Source organism: Puma concolor, chromosome B2, assembly GCF_028749965.1.
Source record: "Puma concolor isolate L17-30 chromosome B2, mPumCon1.1.hap2, whole genome shotgun sequence".
NCBI classification, from domain to species: domain Eukaryota; kingdom Metazoa; phylum Chordata; class Mammalia; order Carnivora; family Felidae; genus Puma; species Puma concolor.
The window spans coordinates 152,447,638-152,465,651 of record NC_141671.1 but is presented as its reverse complement, the minus strand read 5'-3'; the positions used below and the strand labels follow the sequence as shown (position 1 = coordinate 152,465,651).

The window sequence follows — 18,014 nt, the reverse complement described above, 5'->3', positions numbered from 1 at the left end:
AACGACTCCCTTCGCTTGAACTTCTACTAAGATCTTTCTCTGTCGCCAAACACAACTCTACCGGTGTGTGACTGTTCTAACGATTCTTCTACAGCACATCATACAGGCAACCCTGCCGTCAGCTGGGCAGAGGCTGGCAGTCTCTGTGCCCCGGCGGGGAGCCCGCCCTGCAGATCCCCGGTTCTGAACGCCGTGCTCGTCAAACCTTGCCTCGGTGTCCTTCCCTCACAGAGATGAGCTCCAGAGAAACACACGCGCACGTTCAAGGCACTGCTCTCAGCACATAGTTACCGAGGCACTGATTCCGCCTCTGGTGACAGAAAGGAAGTAGAACAAACCAGATAGTGGTTTTAATTTGGCCCATTTGCTCAGTGGGGCCTCAGGGAGCCACAGATCGGGTTCCACTCACTACCTGCGAAGCAAGGAAACGTTCTGTCAAAAATATCCATGCGGAAGCGGAGGGGAACGAGAGTCCTGTCAACTTTCAATGTCATTCCATCCCGTCCTTCCGTGAATGCCGGAGATGCGGTCTGTGTGTACCTCTGGGGAGGGACCTCTGCGCGTCGTCGTGGGTCCGTGCCGTCACAGCGCCACTCTGGGCCTGCACTGTGTGTTGTCGAAGCCGGCGTCTTCCCCCGACTCCAAACAGCGAGCATGAGTGTGTTCTTTCCGCCCAAGCTTTAGGCTGGGACGCTCGTGACCCTGCACCAAGCACGTCCGTCTCCTTCCCCAGGAGCAGCGCGGACGCCCTAGCGACGTGTGCGACGGGGAGCGGGCCACGGAGGTGGCGGCTGGGAAGGGCCACTACTTAGGCTGGAGAGTCCGTTACTTGTGGACGGGAAACATTCAGAAGTGTGAACAAGTGAGGCAGAGAATCTGCAAAGCAGGGAAGCTCAGGGAGCCCGTCCGTCAGCGTCAGCAGGATTATGAAGACGTCGCAGAACAGGTGCCCGCGGCGGATGCTTCATTAAATGCGACGGGTGCCGGGCGCACGTGGGCAGACACGTGTCTCCCAACTGCAGACAGCTGGGAGAGCAGGGGCTCTGGGGGCTACCTGCTTCCATCCCTTGAAACCAAAGCAAAGTAAAGGCCCAATCCAACAGAAGACGGTTCCCGGCAGGGTCCTGTGTGCACCTGACTCACCGCACGGACCCACGCTGCCCGCTGTCATCCCAGTCACCGTCACCTGCAGGTGAGCCAGCGGGACGTGGGGGCCGCAGAAATGATGATTTTCTGTTTCGTCATCATCAAAAATGACGAAGAGGGACTTAAGCACACAAATGCCAAAAAAAGTCGTCAGGTTTATATATAACTGACATTCTGTGCCCAACAATCGTAAATGTAAAAAAAAAAAAAAAGTTAATTTCACCCAAACGGTGCTTGGAGAATCCCTTAGTGCTTTGCGGCGACCCTCGCCAACAGAAGCTGGTGAACCTCCGCGACCCCACCTGCTCCGTGCTCCGGTTTCGCGGCCTCCACTCGGGGCTGGAAGTTTCTCTAGAGCTCCAGCCGCTGCGGCCACAGGGGGCTCCTGCAGCAGAAGAGGGCACAGGCGTTGCCCGCGGATACTGGCCTCACCCGCCTTGTGCGGGCACGTCCCTGGACCCGGGGGGCCATGGTGGGACGCAGGGGAGACGTGGCTCCTCCGGGCGCAGGCTCAGACAGGCTGCTCGCTGCCGTGACCGTTCACGCGCACAGGCGTGGCTGGTGCGTGAACAAATAAATCAGTCCTTCATTCAAGAGGCAGCAGGAGCAGCTGTAAACGAAGGCACAATTTAGTGCGACTCATTTCTGTCCAGGGAAACTTGACAGGGTTGTCCAAGGAGTGTCAAGAGCCTGGAGACCTGATTCTGCCTGAGCCTCCGGGGAGAATTCTGAAGGGGTCGGAATTCACAGGTGAGGACCTCGCAAGTGCGTTAGTTTTCTAAACTTGCCTCTGTGACAGATCGCCGCCAACCGGGAGACTGAAGACAACAGAAATGCGTCCTCTCTTGGTCCCGGAGGCCAGAATCCCGGGGAGCACGGCCACATTCCGGCAGAGACTCTGGGGCGTGGTCCTCCCACCTCTCCTGCGGCCACCCGGGGGGCCCTGGCTGTGTCACCCCAGTCCTCACGGTCAGCGTCTGCAAACGTCCCCGCTCCTCCTCACGGGTCTTCTCCTCCTACAAGGACGGGGATGGCACACGGGGCCCACCAGGGTCTCCCAAAGGCTGCAGCGGTGCACTGGGCGAGAACAGTGTGGACAGAGACCCCCGAACACTCTCCATTGTTCTCCTTCCCTTCTAGGAGCAAACCAGCAGGAAAAGCGGGCAGAGGCATCTTTGAGGGACGGTTCTTCCTTTCGGTGCGGTACGCAGTCTGGGCTGAGTCACGCGGGCGTCTATCCCAGGATGGCAGGGACGGTCCAGGAGGTGGCAGGATGGGCGATGGGGTCAAGCGGCACCGCGGGCTTCGGGGCGCACGGTGTCACGGTGCTGGGCAGCCACTCTTTACTGAACACAACCGCACATGCAAACCAGGTGAAGTTACCTCCTGGAAGTCGCACCTCAGTGAAGCTGTTTGGAAAATCACACGCACCATGAACTTACTCCTCACTACACGCTCGAGAGCGCGGGGAGAGACGGGAGTGTAACCTCGTGTGGTCATGGGGGAGACAGTCCCACCGGCTCAGCCAACGGGAGGGAAGGCCCGGACGGCGGCCCTGAGCCCCTGGCACTGCGGACGCGGGCCTGTGTTACCTGCGCCAGCCTCAGGTGGAGAACTGCATTTTCTGTTTCCAGATCAACTATCCACTCTTCTTTGGCCTAAAACCGAGGACCAAAACAGGACATTATCAGTGTAAATGACACTCATCAGTAAGCACTTCCATCCTGAGAACACTCTGGGGAAGGAAGCCAGCGGCTGCCTCAGTGAAGCACTGTGGGGGGAGGTCGGCTGGAGTGGGGGCCCCGCACCCCGTGTCTACGACCCCCATTCCAAGTGTGGTCCCCAGAAGCCAGGGGCTTGCTGGGGGCACCGAATCCTGCATTAGGGCACATACATCATACCTCAAACTGCTGAAAAGCACCCCCTAAATCCATCAGAATCTACATTTAACAAGAGCTCAGGTGACCTATATGCACATTCAGATCTGGAAGGCACCTCTGTAAGGCTTCTGCTCACCAAAATCGGCTTCTCTTTCAATTTTTTTTTTTTTTTTCCCAGTAGGCTCCATGCCCAGCGTGGGACTTGAACTTAAACTCACGACCCTGAGATCAAGAGTCACACGTTCTACCCACTGAGCCAGCCAGGCGCCCCTCTTTCCTTTTACTATTTATTTAAAAGATATCTGTTAGAAGTCTGTCACATGCCAGGCACATGTCGGGGTGCCATGGATACAGCAGCGAACCCATCGGGCGTGGGGCTCCCATCCTAGTGTGTAAGGGCCAGTGTGTGGCTGGGGGGGTGGGCAGCAGCCCCGTCACAGCTAAAACAGCGACGGGGGTTCAGAGAGGGGGAGGAGGGCCAGCGAGGAAACCCAGGGCCAAGGGGAAAGTCTGAGCAAAGGCCCTCAGGCGGGAATGAGTTTGGTAAGTTAAGGGGCAGAGGGACAGGGAGGGGAGGATGAGGGGGGCAGGGAGGGCGTGGTCTGGGAGGAGGGATGGCAGGGAAGAGGCTGGGTTTTGCCCGCAGGGTTTCAGGCAGAGAAGTTTAAATACTAGCTGTTTACACTGAATGCTGGGAAAGCCAGCAGCTGGAGGCCTTGGTGGTCAGGAAAGCAAGGGGTCCGGGAAGGCAGCTCACGTGCCAGGGTCCCTTCTGTGGGGGGTCCCTCCCCATGCCCCGTGACTCACAGCCCACAGAGAACTGTGACCAGTTTAGGTCAAGCTCTTTGTGAAGGGTTATGAAACCGGAAACCTGGGCGTCGTCTAGACCTTCTGTTACCACGCTCAGTTGATTTCGTGGAGTGTTTCCACGAAAGTCACTCGATTCTAAGATGCCACCCCGACTAGCTTTATGGAGATGTAATTCCCTTAAACGCGAGCAACCCACCTGACACGCACAAGTCCGCAGCGTTTAGTGCACTCACATTGTGCCACGTCGCCAAAATCACGTCACAGTACATCCACTACCCCAAAAGAAACCCCATCCCCCCCATGTACCCCGATCCAGCTCTAGGAAAGCACGAATCTACTTTCTGTCTCTACAGATTTTCCAACTCTGGACATTTTGTATCAACGGAATCATATGATATGTAGTCCCTCGTGACCGGCTTCCTTCCCCGGTCATCACGCTCTCAAGGCTGAACCATGTGGCGGCATCAGAATTTCATTTTTTTTTTATTGCCTGACAATATTAGATCGTGAAGCTAGACCACATTTGTTTACCCATTCATCCCTTGAAGGACATTTGGGTTGTTTCCACTTTCTGGCTGTTAGAAATAGTGCTGCTGTGACATTCCTAAACGAGTGTCTTGTGCGGACACGCGGTTTCCCCTTCATGGTTCCCCTTCACTTGAGCACATGCCTAGGACCGGAACTGGTTAGCGTGTTGAGGAACTTCCAGACTGTCTTCCCTGCACGGTCCCACCAGCCGTGTATGCGAATTCCACTTTCCACACCCTCGAGATACTTCCATCTGTCTCTTTGATTACAGCCACCGGGGCGTATCATTGCCACTTGATCTGCATTGCCCTGATCGCCAATGATGTTGACTATCGTTTTCAGGGGTCAAGTCTTGCAATTCTTGGGTTAAATTTCTTCCGAAGCATTTTATCATCTTTGACTATCTTGTAAGTGGAACGGTTTTCTTAATTTCATTTTTATCTTTTCATTGCTATGAAATAGAAACACAACAGACTTTTGCATATGGATCTCCTATCCTCCAATCTTGCTGAAATCACTCACTAGTGCCAGGAGCGTTGTTTTTTTGGTGGATTCCTTTGGATTTTCTATATACGAGATCATGTCATCTGCAGACAGAAACAGTCTTATTTCCTCCTTTCTGGTACAGACCCCTTTTCGTTTCGTTGTCTTGCCTGAATACCCTGACTAGCACCTCCGGGGAGACGGTGAACAGATGTGAAAGGACACGTTTGTCTTGCTCCTCTCATGTTACGTGTGTCAGCAGGGGGGTTTCGGGGACATCCTTTATCAGGTTGAGGAGCCGGCTGAGTGTTTTTATCACGAAGTAAAGTAATATTTTGTCAAAAGCGTGTTTTTGGACCTATCGAAATGATCGTGGGGTTTGTCCTTCATTCTGTTGATTTGGTCTGTGATGTTAACTGACCTTGGAACGCTAGGCCATTCCTGGAATGATTCCCACTTGGTCAGGGTGTATGTCCTTTTCATATACCACCAGATTCAGTTTGCTGGTATTTTTTGAAGAGGTTTACATCTGCATCCATAAGAGACATTGCTCTGCAGTTTTCTTGTGACGTCTGCATGGGTTTTGACATCAGGTAAGTATTGGCGCCATGGAAATGTTCCCTCCTTTCTATTTTTCCAAAGAGTTCATGGAGGACTGGTGTTCATTTCTCTTCACACGTTTGGTACAATTCACCAGGGAAACCATCTGGGCCCGGGGTTTACTTTGTGAGATTTCGGATTCCTAATTTAACCTCAGCATGCATTACAGTTGTGCTCACGTCCTCTAGTTCTTGAATCGGTTTCGGTGATCTGTGACTCTGGGAATTTGACCAACTCACCCTGGTTAAATCAGCAGTGCTGTCCACAGGATGTTCCTGACTTCCTTTTTATTTTTGTGAAGTCAGTAGCAATGTCTTGTCCTTAATTCTTGGTTTTGTTAATTTGAGTCTTCTTTTCAGTCAAACTAAGGGTTTGTTAATTTTGTTCATCTTTGCAAACAGCCAGCTTCTGGTTCTGTTGACGTTCCCTATAGTTTGCCATGCTCTATTTCAGTTGTTTCTGCTCTGGTCTTTATTGTGGCTTTCTTCTGCTGGCGCTCGGTGTTGCTTCCTCTACTTTATCCCGTGTCCTGAGGTGTTGTTTAGGTAATTGATTGAAGAGCTAGCTTCTTTTTTAGTGTAGGTGTTTGCGTCCACGACTATTCCTCAAAGTGCTGCCTTGGCTGCATCCCACAAACTTTGCTGGGTGGTACCCTCATCTTCATTCCTCTCAAAATGTTCCCTGACCTCATTTGTGATTTCTTCTTTGATCTACTATAATTTAAAAGCATCTTATTCAATTTTCCCATATTTGTGAATTTCCTAAATTTATTTTTGTTATTAATTTCTAACTTCCCTCTATCGTAACCAGAAAATATACCGTCTATGATCTTTATTCTTTTACGTGTACTCAGGCTTCCTCTGTGGCCCAGGACATTGTCTAACCCAGAGGGCCTGTGCCACGTGCACTTGAGAAGGTCATGTGTCCTCCTGCTGTGTGGGCAGGGTGTTCTGTGGACGTCTGCCTGATTGAGTTGGTTCAGTAGTGTCGTTCAAGTCGTCTGTCTCCTGGCCGGTCCCCTGTCCGGTTTGTTCATTACTGAAAGGGGAGGGTTGACGTCTGCAGCCATTATTTTTGAATTGCCGATTTGGGTCCTCAATTCTGTCAATTTTAGGGCCATGTTGTTAGGTGCACGTATACTTTTCCTATCTTTCTGATGGAGTTACACTTCTGTCATTATCAAATGTTCCTCTTTATTCGTAGTGACATTTATGTCATCTTAAAGTCTATTTTGTCTAATATTAGTACAGTCACTCAGTCTTCTTGTAGCTAATGGTGGCATAATGTACCTTTTTCCATCCTTTTGTTTACAAGCTATTTGTATCTTTGAATGTAAAGCATGTGCCCTGTAGACAGACAGCATGTAGTTTGAACTCGCTTCTTATCCAGCCGGACAGCGCCTGCCTTTTGACTGATGTCTTGTCCACTCACATTTAAGGCTGCTGATGTAGGTTTGCACCCAACACTTCACTTGTTCATTTTCTATGTGCCTCACGTTTTGACCGTTCCTCTTTTGCCGACTTCTTTTGCCGTAACTGGATATTTTCTAGCGTAAAATGTTAATTTCTTCCATGACATTTTCCATCAGTTTTTGAATAGTTTTCTTCGTGGTTTCTCAAAAGCTCACCCTATACTTTGAGACTGGAAGAGTCCGCCCCACAGGGACAGTCAGGGCCTGGTGAGGTACAGAGACGCCCCTGCTATAGCTGAACTCCCCTGTTCCATCTGTTGGGTTGGTAGCATCACATGTCACATTCATATATGTGACAGTCCAGTGCTGTCATTGCTGCTTTACATAATCTCATGCTCACTAAAGAATCTGAGAAGAGAAGGGACAGGAGACCTGCAGGGTTTGCTGTGCTGGCCTTGTTCACCATGACGAACCACCAGGTTCACCTGGTCCTGTGGATTCAGACTACCATCTGGTGTCATTGCCCTATTCTCGCAAAACTTTGTCCCCATCCACCTCCTTTGTGCCACTCTTGTCAAACATATTACGTTTCTACCAGTTATAGTTTCAATGACACAATTACATGTCTGTAGTTTCATGCAATTACTTACTTTAAATCAGTGAAGAAAACAAGAAAAATACACCTTTATCCTTTTACAACTACGTGACTGTCTTTGCTGGCATTCTTTGTGGATCTGTGTTTCTGGGGCAGGGGCAGGGACTTGCTTTCAGCCTGAGGAACCTCCTTCAATGTCTCTTAATCAGGCAAGCCTTCTAGCAACGAATTTTGTCTGACTTTGTTTATCTGGGAAAACTTTTATTTTGCCTTCATTTCTGAAAGACAGTTTTGCTGGATATAATATTTTTAGTTGACAGGATTTGTCTTTCAGCCCTTTGAGTGCATCACCCCACGGCCCCTGCTGCTGCTGAGAGTCTGTTTGTGGGTTGACTTGATGAGTCATTCTTCCCTCCCTGGTCTTCTCTTTCGGTGTTTTCACTACGATGCATGTGGGTGTGGATCTCTTCGTGGTTATCCTAATTGAAGTCCATGAAGCTGCTTCCACGTATGCCAAATTTCAACACATTTGGGGAGTTTGAGCAATTATTTCTTTGAATATTTCTTGTGCTTTCTCGCTCTCCCCTCCTGGTGCCCCTGTGACGTGTGTATGTTGGTGTGCCTACACGCTTTGCACCAACAGATTCCAATCACTTTCCTTCCTTCTGTTTTTCCCTCTGTTCTTAGGATTGCATAATTTCTACCAAGCTAAAAGTTTGCTGATTTTTTTTTTTTTCTTTTTTGTCCATTCAAATCTACTCTTGAGTCCTCTGGGGAGTGTCCTCATTTCAGCTACTTTCAACTCCAGGATTACAATTTTTTTTTTTAAAGTATTTTCTATCCTTTTATTGACATTTTTTATCTGATGAGAAATCATCATATTTTCCCTCACCTCTATAATGTGGTTTCGTTTGGTCTCTTGAGCATATTTATATGTTCACACAATGACTGCCTTGCTGTCTTATTAATGCCAACACCAGGCTTCCCAATGGCGGTTCTTGTTGTCTGTCCCCCCCTCCCCCCGCGGATGAGTCTCACTTCCCTGTTTCTTTCATGTCTTATAATTGCTTTTTGTTGAAAACCAGACATTTTAGGAAATATATGGTAGAAACTTTAGATAGTGACGACTTTCCCCCACCTGAAGGTTGTTTTTGTTGCTGTTTGTGTGCTTTGTTGAGTGACTCAGCTCAGTTTCTCTAAGGAAGTCTGTTTCCCCCTCAGCGGGAAGCCTTGGTGTAGCTCCTAGAAGGGCACAGCTTTGGACACATACACGGCCGCGCGGCACCTGCACCGGAGACAGCAGTTTTGAAGCAGGGCTCCATGTTAAACTCTCCCTGATCTCTCGATGGCTTGTTTTCAACAATGGCCTGGGGCGTGACTTTCTCCACTGTCTGCTCCAATTAAACTGGGGCAGGGATACTTTGGGAAGCCCATTTGTGAGATCTGGCACAACCTCAGACTCTTCTCAGACTGGTGTGAACTAGGTGGCCTGTCAGCTTGCTGCTTGTTATGGGCTGTATTCCCCTCGAATTCACGTGTCGGACTCCCAAGCCCAGGGCCTCAGAGTGTGACTGTATCTGGAGACAGAGCCCGTGAAGAGGCGATTGAGTTGAAATGAGGCCGTTGGCGTGGGCTCTAATCCTGTGTGAATGGGCGCCCAGAGAGGGTCCAGAGAGGGACTGCAGGGGTACCCATGCACAGAGGAAAGACCAAGTGATCACACCACAGAAGGCAGCCACACACAAGCCAAGGGGAGAGGCCTTAGGAGAAACCAGCACCAACACCTTGCTCTTGGACTCCCAGCCTCCAGAACCGTGGGGAGTCGACTGCTGTGGTTTGAACCACCTGGTGTGTGGTACTTTGTTAGGGCGCCGAGCCAACTGGTAAGTGCTCTTAATTAAGAAGATTCTTGCTTCTGAACCTCACCAGAGCGGTTGAGATGAAGTCAGTTTCTGTGGGAAGAGCTTCAGAGCTCTCTCTCATGGGCTGCCTCTCGCCCTGAGCGAAATCTCCAGAGATGAACATCAGCCCTCTGGGCACCGGGAGGCCTGTGGCCTCTGGGCTCCTGGCTTGCTCTCTCGCCATGAAACCTTTATGCTGATGGAGCTGGGGAAGAGTGACTGGAGCCCCAGTGCCCCGGCCTCTGTTCTGGAGTAAGGCCTCCATGATAGGAGCGGAAGCTCCGTGGGAGGAGGGAGACCCCCAGCCTCCGCCACAGTCAGCCAGGAACTTAGCTTCCTCAACTGCCCAGTGGCCCGTCCAAACTGGTGGGATATGGGGACCCGTCGTCGGAGGCCGAGGAGAGGGGAAGCCCCGTCTTCCTGGCCACACACGCCCAGAGTGGACCTTCTGCCGGGCTGAGCTTGGGTGGTGTGAGGCAAGGGGCCACAGACTTTTTCTGTGCTTACAGAGGTTTTTAGCAGGTTTCTCGAATAAACGTTGCTTCCTTTGGTGGATGCTGTTTGGGCAACTTCGGGGGGCGCTACGCCATTTTGCCGTGACCCTCACCTGTTGGCTTGTTTTTCGGGAGTGGGTTCACAGAGGACCTCATCCTGCCACCCAGAAGTCCTGCCTGCGACTTCGAACTCGGCCCTCACAACTTCACGCTTGCCCTTGCGGGGTCACTCGCTACAAGGGACGTTTTGAGTGATATTTTCAAAATATGGATCTAACTGCTTCCTCCCTCCCTTAAAATATCTTCGATAGCCCTTCGGGGCCCTCAAGATAAAGAACATCTCTAGTCCTGCTTCATGCTGCACGGGCGCCCCCCTCCTGCCTCAGCCCCAGCCAGCAGCCTCCCCCGGGGTCTGCCCAACGCCAGCCCCGCGGCCACACGCCACTGCAAGGCTGTTCCTCTTTGGGGACAGTTCTGTCCTTGACCCTCAGCGCACTGCCAGATGGCGGCCTCCCATCTCAGGAGAACCCCGCTCCACCTCCGCTCACGGGGAGACGGTCCTGGACCCCCACATCCGGCCAGGGTTGCATTACAAGCCCCTGTAGGACTGGGTGTGTCCCCTCCTTAGCGTCATCATGGGCCCACTTCGGTGGTTTACGTTTATTTTGTGATTATTTCCTCCTTTATCCCACCTATACTCCGAGAGCAGGGAACAGAAAGGTCAGGTGTGTGGTCGCTTAAGCACTGTACCCCCGAATTCAGCACGGTACGTAGTAGCCCCTCGACAAGTCACGGAGAGGGGCCTCAGGGGAGGGTAGGGCACGCGGGGGTCGGGGGCCGGGCTGGGGGACCGAGCGGGAGGGCAGACGAGGAAGGACCTCGCACCCTACACAGCAGAAGGTGGAAGACGGCGGGAGCCTCCGTCCCGGGCGGTCTTGGGGCGCCGCCACCCCAACTGTCCCTCGCTGGCCCCCGCCCCCAAGGCTCAGGGGCGGGAGGGGGTGGGGCTGCAGGCGGGGCCGCAGCTGCGCTCCCGGCACCTGCTCACCTGCACCTGCCGCTGCAGCTGCCGGGCCCGCTGCTCCCAGAAGCGCCCCCAGCGTCCGCCCGTCGCCGCCGGCATCGCCGGGCCCAGGCCTCAGCCCACCTGCTGCGCGTGCGCGGGCGTTTGCGCCCCCCCCACCCCCCGTGGTTTCCATGGCGACGGGGTCACGGGACCCGGGGAGGGGCCAGGGTGGGGAGCGGCTACACTGCGAGACTATTTACTGGATACGGTGGGTGTTCCAGACCCCATGTAAATTACAGCCTCCCGCGGGTACACAGCCCTTCCCGCTGGTCCTGTAATTTTGCGTCCGCCCAACGAGTGTGGCTCCCTTCCCCACAGGAATGTCTGCGGGGAGAGGAGGGAGGGCCTGTGGAGCCCACTGGGAACAGGAGCCAGGGGACAGGCACAGGAAGAGGCCAGCGGGCGCCGCTCGGGGCCCCGAACCGCTGCAGGGAGGCGGGGGAGCAGGGGGAGCACCCCGGGGTGAAGCCGCGGCGCAGGGGCGGGCGCACCACCTGTGCTTGGACAGGGAGGCTCCCCTCCACTTCTCCTCCGCAGCCCTCCCGGCCCTCCCCTGCCCTGCTCCCCGCTGCACTGCTCCAGCCCTTCCCGCCCTCCCTGGCACTGCTCGGCAGGTGCACTGCTCCCGCCCTGCCCGGGGGGGGCCCCCCCTCCTCCCCTCCTCCCCTCCTCTGCCCTGCTCCCGCCCCGCGCCCTGGGAGGGTGGCAGAGGACGGCTGCATGGCGGGTCCAGTGGTCCCAGGCACAGTTGGTCTGTCCCTGCTTCTGGAAATACTAACTTGGTTCTCGGGCACTGGCCCCTTGTCCTCCGTCCAAGGGCACTTCTCGTCTTCTGTGCCAGTCTCGTCTCACAGCATTGAATGCCATCTGTACCCTGATGATGCCCCCATTCTGTGTCCAGCTTGCCCCCCTCCCTCGAGTTCCCGACCTGTATGTAGGCCACACTGCCTGCAGGCGCCACCGGGGGTGTCCCCACAATCCCCACCCCCTCCAGGCTCTGCCCGACTTCTAGTGCACCTGCACTCCTCGCCCACCGGGACCCACACCTTGCCATCCACTCCTCCCATCACCCCACATGCCATCACAGACAAGTCCTTCTGGGCTCACCATAGTGATGGCACCAGCCCCTTGGCCCGTCACCTACACGGTGGTTGACACATCAGTTGGACGTTCCCTCCCCTCCGCCTCTCCATTAGGTAAAAACCAGGCGCTCAGGACGGCCTACGCACCTCTGCTCCTCCTCTGCCCCCTCCCTCCCCCTCCCTGCCCACTGGGCTGGAGGATCAGTGACCTCCTTGCTGTTCCTGGGGGGGGGGGGCAAGCACATTTCCACGTCACTGCCTCTGCCTCTCTGGCCCTCTGGATGCTCGTTCAGGGCTCGATCAAAACCATCTCATATGGACGGGACCCACGTCCTTCCCCTGGCACATGGCTTTTCGGATTGCTCACATGGAACAGTTATCTGGTGTCACTGTCACCGGAGGAGATCCAGAGCTCCAAAGACAGCAGCCGCTGGGCCTACAGCAGCTACAACGTTTGGCACATTTAGGAACTCAGGCCAATTATCTGTTGACTGAGTCGATGAATCAGAAAGAACAGGCGATGACGATGACGTTGTGAATAAGCTGCATCCTCCTTCCACAGCACGTTGGTCAGAACAGGCTGCCTAGACCTGAGAAATTAGAGACAGACAGACCACTGAGTTGGGGTTCACAGCAGCAAACGTGCTGGTCGGATACAAGGACTCTCTTCACTCCTGGGGGCTGGTGAGGCCACCGGGGCCGCCTGTCGGCACGCGTGTAATGTGCACACGTGCACCACGTATGATGCGTGTATGTGCCATGCACACGCGATACAGCGACCCTACTCTGAGTAGGAGCCGCACAGTGACAGGGAGACGACTCCGCCTCGGGTCCCAGAGCCCATGATTCAGGAGAGACCCCGGGCAGCAGGGACGCAATGACAAAAGTGATATGGTGTGACAGGGAACGCAGAACTTGGCGAATGTGTCCCGGCCTTGCTGACCGATACCACTCGGGACATCCTTCCACTGGGCTCCCTGCAGCCCTTGCCGAGGAGGGGGAGCCTCCCCGCAGCCAGAATCTGGTCCCCATGCGGGTGTCTCCAGGGATGGTGCACCCCCGGGCCACACGGGGGCCTCTGCCCCAAATCCCAGTGGTGCCCAAGGAGAGCGTTTGAGCGCCGTCCAGGTCAGGCTCTTACCAGCAGCCCGATGGGGCCACTGATAGTCTCCCATCCGCTTCCCTGGCAGCCCGGCCGAGGGCCACCGTGTGCTCCGCCCGAGGCCACCAGAGGCCTGTGGACGGCGCACCCCTGGGCAGAGGACACCGCCGAGGCTACCCAGGTCAGCAGCACGCGACGAGCCGGTGCCCCTCAGTGGCCGGAGCCCCGCGCTGAGGAGCCCCCTGTGCGTTTCTGCCACCGGCAGTCTCCTCGCTTCTGCCTGCAACCCACGATGCTTCTGTCACCAGCGGAGACGAACTCTTTCCAAGAGAGCATCCTGCATGAACTTGCGGCGGAAGCAGGCGGCACAGTGCGGTCTTCCTCGAGCCGTGACTTTTAGTACATTAAAGATCGTGAAACAACGAACCCACACATCCCAGATGACCGAGAGGAGAGGCAGGTGCATTTAAAGGCGTCACACGCTGCATCCGGAGTCCGAGTGTCTGGACCGGTGTCCACAGCTGCCGGAAGGATCTCAGGAACCCTGCAAGCAAACCTGGAACCCGGACGGCCGTCAGGGAGCCCAGACCCTGCACTCCTCTTTCCCTCCTGCCGGGAAATGCTGTTAGGACGCGTCTTGTGTTCTCCTCAACTCAGACAAGCCGGCCTTCCATCCGGGGGCCTGTCCCCAGGGCAGAACCTGGGGAGGCAGGTCTATAGAGCTGTGCAGCTAACCCACTGTCTTCCAGGTCTCCTGTTTGCTGTTGTTCGTGCTAACGTTTTATGTTATTCTTAACAATTCCAAGGTGAAGTTGGACCCGCTGTCCCCAGTTCAGACTTGGCCATCTGCCATCTCCGCAAAAGAACACAACACCAGGCTTAGACGAGCAGGAAAACCAAGGCTCAATCCAGCAAACATGTGAAAGTATGATCTGAAAGTCACCGTTCCAGGTTGGTCGAAGCTGTTGGCACTGGCTTCCTGCCTCGCCTTTGGGCACCTCTGTGACCTACCCCGCACCCCCATGCCGTGCCTGTGCCCCGCAGCTGGGCCCCGCTGTCGGCCAAGGGCCGTGTGCCCCTCAGTGCACACAGGACCTTCCTTCCTGTGCTTTCTCCACATGTGACCAAGCCACCCTTGGAGGCCTGCAGGAAAGGGGCACGAAGACTGCAAATCTTTCCATGTTTCAGACCTACCTCCTGCCACCCCCCGGCCCCATCTCCCACCTGCTGTCTGCCTGCAGCAACCTCTCTGCCCTGGGGATCCTCCCGCGGGGACCAGTCCTTTCTCTCAAGAGGGCAAGTCCTCTTCTCCAAAGGTCCTCCACCACGAGCCAGACCGGGTCCTTCCGTCAAGGCCTCTAAGCGCCCTGTTCACCTTCTGTGGACAATTTGTGAACCGTGTCTGTCTTCCTGCAGCTGCTTTGGGATACTTGGAACCAGCGTCACAGTGACTGACACAGGGCAGGCACTCACGGATTGTATTTGTTCAATAAACTGTGTAAGACATTGGTTTTTAAATCCCGCTTTGGAGTTGAACGTACATCTGCTGGGGCGCCGTGACTTAGAATGAACTGCACGAATACTGTACTGAGACCCGTCACTTGGCGCCTGTTTCCCGTGAGGGCCCCTTCTGCAGCGGAAGTGGGGCCCTGAGACTTTGCTGTGGCTCCGCGTTTCCCTAGAGGTCCAAGTAAAAGTCTTTCAAATCCGTTTCCCAAGCAACGGAGCAGAGGAATCCCGTTCCAACGGCCCCCTAGAACCCCATGCGGTGCAGACAGTCTGCAGGTTAGAAGCGTTCCTTTCGCGAGCAGCACTCAGCGCACATGGGCGGTCCTGGAGACCAACGGAGTTTCCGTCCTCTCAAACCTCAGAGCACCGTTTTGGGCACGAAAATACACCACAGGCAGACACTAGCACTCCAATACGTAGATAGGCAGACAGTCCTAAAAAGATCCACACCGTCTCTGCCGAAAGCCCTACCTGAAGTCCTGGCACGCCCCCTCAGCCCACCTGCCCCAGGGACACAGAGGCAGGGGCTCTGGGGCCACAGGGGGAGAGGGGTGGTGCAGCAGAGCCGGGCCTGGGTGCTTTGGCGACCGTGCACCCTCCCGGAGCCACCCCAGGCGGGTCCTCGCCACCGGTCCACACAATTCACTAAGCACCTGGTGTGCAGAGTCCCTGTGACCGCTGGTCTGGGTCTGGGTCTGCCCACGAGCCGGGTGAAAGCCACGGGGGGGGGGGGGGGGGGGGGGAGAACCGATGTCGGGGCAGCCTGCAGTCTCCGTTAGAGTCTGTGCGCTCAGGGAAAGAGCGTCCCCCACATGCCGAACTCCCCATCTGACACAGAAATGATGCTTGCCGACTGTTTAATGAGTAGGACACACAGGTACGAGGCAGAGGCTGAGATGACACATATAATCTTTGCCAGCATGATTACAACAACAGATCCGCTCAAATACATACAAAGTTTATTAAAAATAGATTGCAAATGAGCTACAGTAGAAATGGGAAGTACAGCAGTTCTGGTGTTTCCACAGTGACGCACAGTCATGACCTCGTCACCCACGGGCGGCCAAACCCACCCGTTTCCAGGTTTACAACCACACACACACACACATACGTGCACACACACACACACACACGCCCCTGCATGTAAGTATTTACATGTACGTGCGTGTACTTAGGCGTGTTTGTTTCTTTCTACAGATTAACGGAACAGTGACTCCTCTGCGTCTGCTTCATGACAGCAAGTGTGGATTTTGTCCCCGTGAGGCGGCCAGTGTTGTCGAGCTCTCCGGGAGGGGCCCGCTTCTCCTAGAGCTCTAAAGCAAGCGCATCCTTCATAAACACGTAGACCAGGTTACTCTCTTAAACGAGGGCAGCGGTGACAGCACACTTCCAGATAAGAACCCTGATAGACGTGAAAAATATTTACACTCGCGTTTCAATGATTTATCATACAGCGCCTATTAAAGTGATTTCTAAGGCTAAAAAGGCTCTCCTTCCTCTTCTGTTTGAAAGTGTGCACGTTTTTCTAACATACGCATTTTGTAAGAACAATCTGGTGCAGAAAAATCCTCAGGATCCCACAGCAGGGCCTTGTCAAATAGAAGCTTCGCTCATAATCCCCACGTAATTTACCATTTTCACATCACACAGTAGAAACCAGAGTGAGATCCGTGTCTGTATCGGCCACATGTTCACAGCTAAAGAAAGGACACTGGTCACAGTAACTCATCAAATGAAAGTTCAGTAACTATCAGATGTGAAAAAAAAAATACTTTCAACTGCCTCACAAGTCACTCTTACAGTATTTAAATCGTAGATGCCATGTCATTGGCCCTTCTTTCCCAGACAGGACATGGATGTCACTCTTTCTTCTCTGCATTTAAAATTTCTGAGCAATAGTTGTGCTCAAAGGTCACTACTGACCCCTGCCCCCCCCATCCCTCTCCAATATCTGTGTTTCTACCCACATCGACACTGCCCAGCTAAACAGATGCTCTTTTACAGATTCCCCTGAATATTTGAAATATTAACTTCCTAACGTCATTGCCATCTTCAAAATCACCAATGATTTATTAGCCTAACAATAATCTGACGTTTATAAAAATAAAATATCCTAAGCTTAAATCCTCAAAATTTTCTTCTTGGAGAATTTTTTAAAATCAACTATTTAGAATGTACTGGGAGGGCTGTCCCCGTATGAAGGAGAGGGGCAGGGTCTCCGATGGGCATCACCTCCCTCCCAGGAGGTGTGGGTCCGAGCCGCATCCTGACTGCACGGACAAGACTCAGCGAGCCCGGCCCACGAGAGCTCTGGACTCAACGCGCCGGGTGTGTCCTCCGTGCCCACCCTCCTCTGGGACATCTGCAGTTACTACGGAATAGTGCAAACAAGGTCTGGGGGTTCAGGCTACTCCCCGCCCCTTCCCTACAGTCCAGTCTGTGACACGGGACGGACGTGGCCTCTCGGCACCCCCTGGGGACAGCGGGGGAGACACCCCACTGCCCTCGCCTGTGCTGCACGCTCCCCCTTTCCAGCTTGGACTCTAGAAAAAGCAACAAAAAACGTATCTTCGGGTGAGTCAGATAATTAAGAAATTAGACAGTGTTTACATCGTATAAATGATAATCTCCTGGTAAAACAAAAGGGCTTCTTGGACTGGGACCGCCTCTAAATCCCACCCATCTTCCAAACAGCCCTTCTGTGACTTGGAAATGCCGCCGCCTCCTTCTCTCCCCCGACCATCCTCCAAAGCCGCACCGGGAGGACGCTGGGCTGAGCACGGGTGCCATTTCCTGGTGTCACTTTGTGTTCAGTTCGTTTTCCAGTTCTGTTAATTTACGAGAGGCTTTCACTTTATTGGACACATCTTGACCTTGTGAGAACAGCCGCTGGCGCTCTTTGAATGTCAAGTTCTCAGGGGCTCCGGAATTTCCAGGTAAATCTGCATCATGGCTGCGTCAGAGGGAAACGTAAGACATCACTGGTCAAGATGGAAATAACTTGTCAACAATTAGGTAACTTTACATAGTGGGCAATTCAGTTCAATATTTCCTGAGGGAGACTCATTCTTTGTTAAACCAGCCAAGACCCTTCCTATAAATACAATCACTGGGGTTGTATTCAGACCTGTGTAAAAAAAGGGGCAGAATGCCCTCCTGCCTAAAATACTAACTTTCTCCCGACACATCCAACTCTCAAAACACCGGTAACTTCAGTTTTAGCAGGCAGGGGGTTCTTAATAGCCGAGTTGATCTAAAGAGGGCAGTTTAAAAGCACATAATTTTAACGAGCCCCACATGTACCCGACAGGCATCAGGATACCTAACTTAACACCAAGTTACAGGAAGACGCTGAAGATTTTCTCCGTCAGTTCCATTTCAGAGCTTTAAGAACTGTCTGGGCCAAT

The 18,014-nt window shown here is 53.6% G+C and overlaps 2 protein-coding genes across 3 annotated transcripts in view; both read right to left on the bottom strand.

Annotated features, from left to right (window-relative positions):
- KIF25 (kinesin family member 25) overlaps positions 1–11,011 on the bottom strand; it is a 45,834-nt gene extending 34,823 nt beyond the window's left edge. The window contains exons 1-2 of one of the 2 annotated variants that reach the window (XM_086708320.1): positions 10,897–11,011; positions 2,739–2,804 (exon numbers count right to left, since the gene is read on the bottom strand). In XM_086708320.1, the coding sequence (XP_086564446.1) occupies positions 2,739–2,804; positions 10,897–10,971 (141 nt within the window). In that variant the 5' untranslated portion in view covers positions 10,972–11,011. The remainder of the gene's footprint in view (positions 1–2,738; positions 2,805–10,896) is intronic. The other variant, XM_086708321.1, reaches the window with a different exon arrangement.
- A 4,533-nt stretch (positions 11,012–15,544) lies between these two features.
- Positions 15,545–18,014, bottom strand: part of AFDN (afadin, adherens junction formation factor) — a 142,530-nt gene continuing 140,060 nt past the window's right edge. The window contains 1 exon segment of the mRNA XM_086708319.1: positions 15,545–17,560. Coding sequence (XP_086564445.1) covers positions 17,407–17,560 — 154 coding nt within the window. The 3' untranslated portion in view covers positions 15,545–17,406.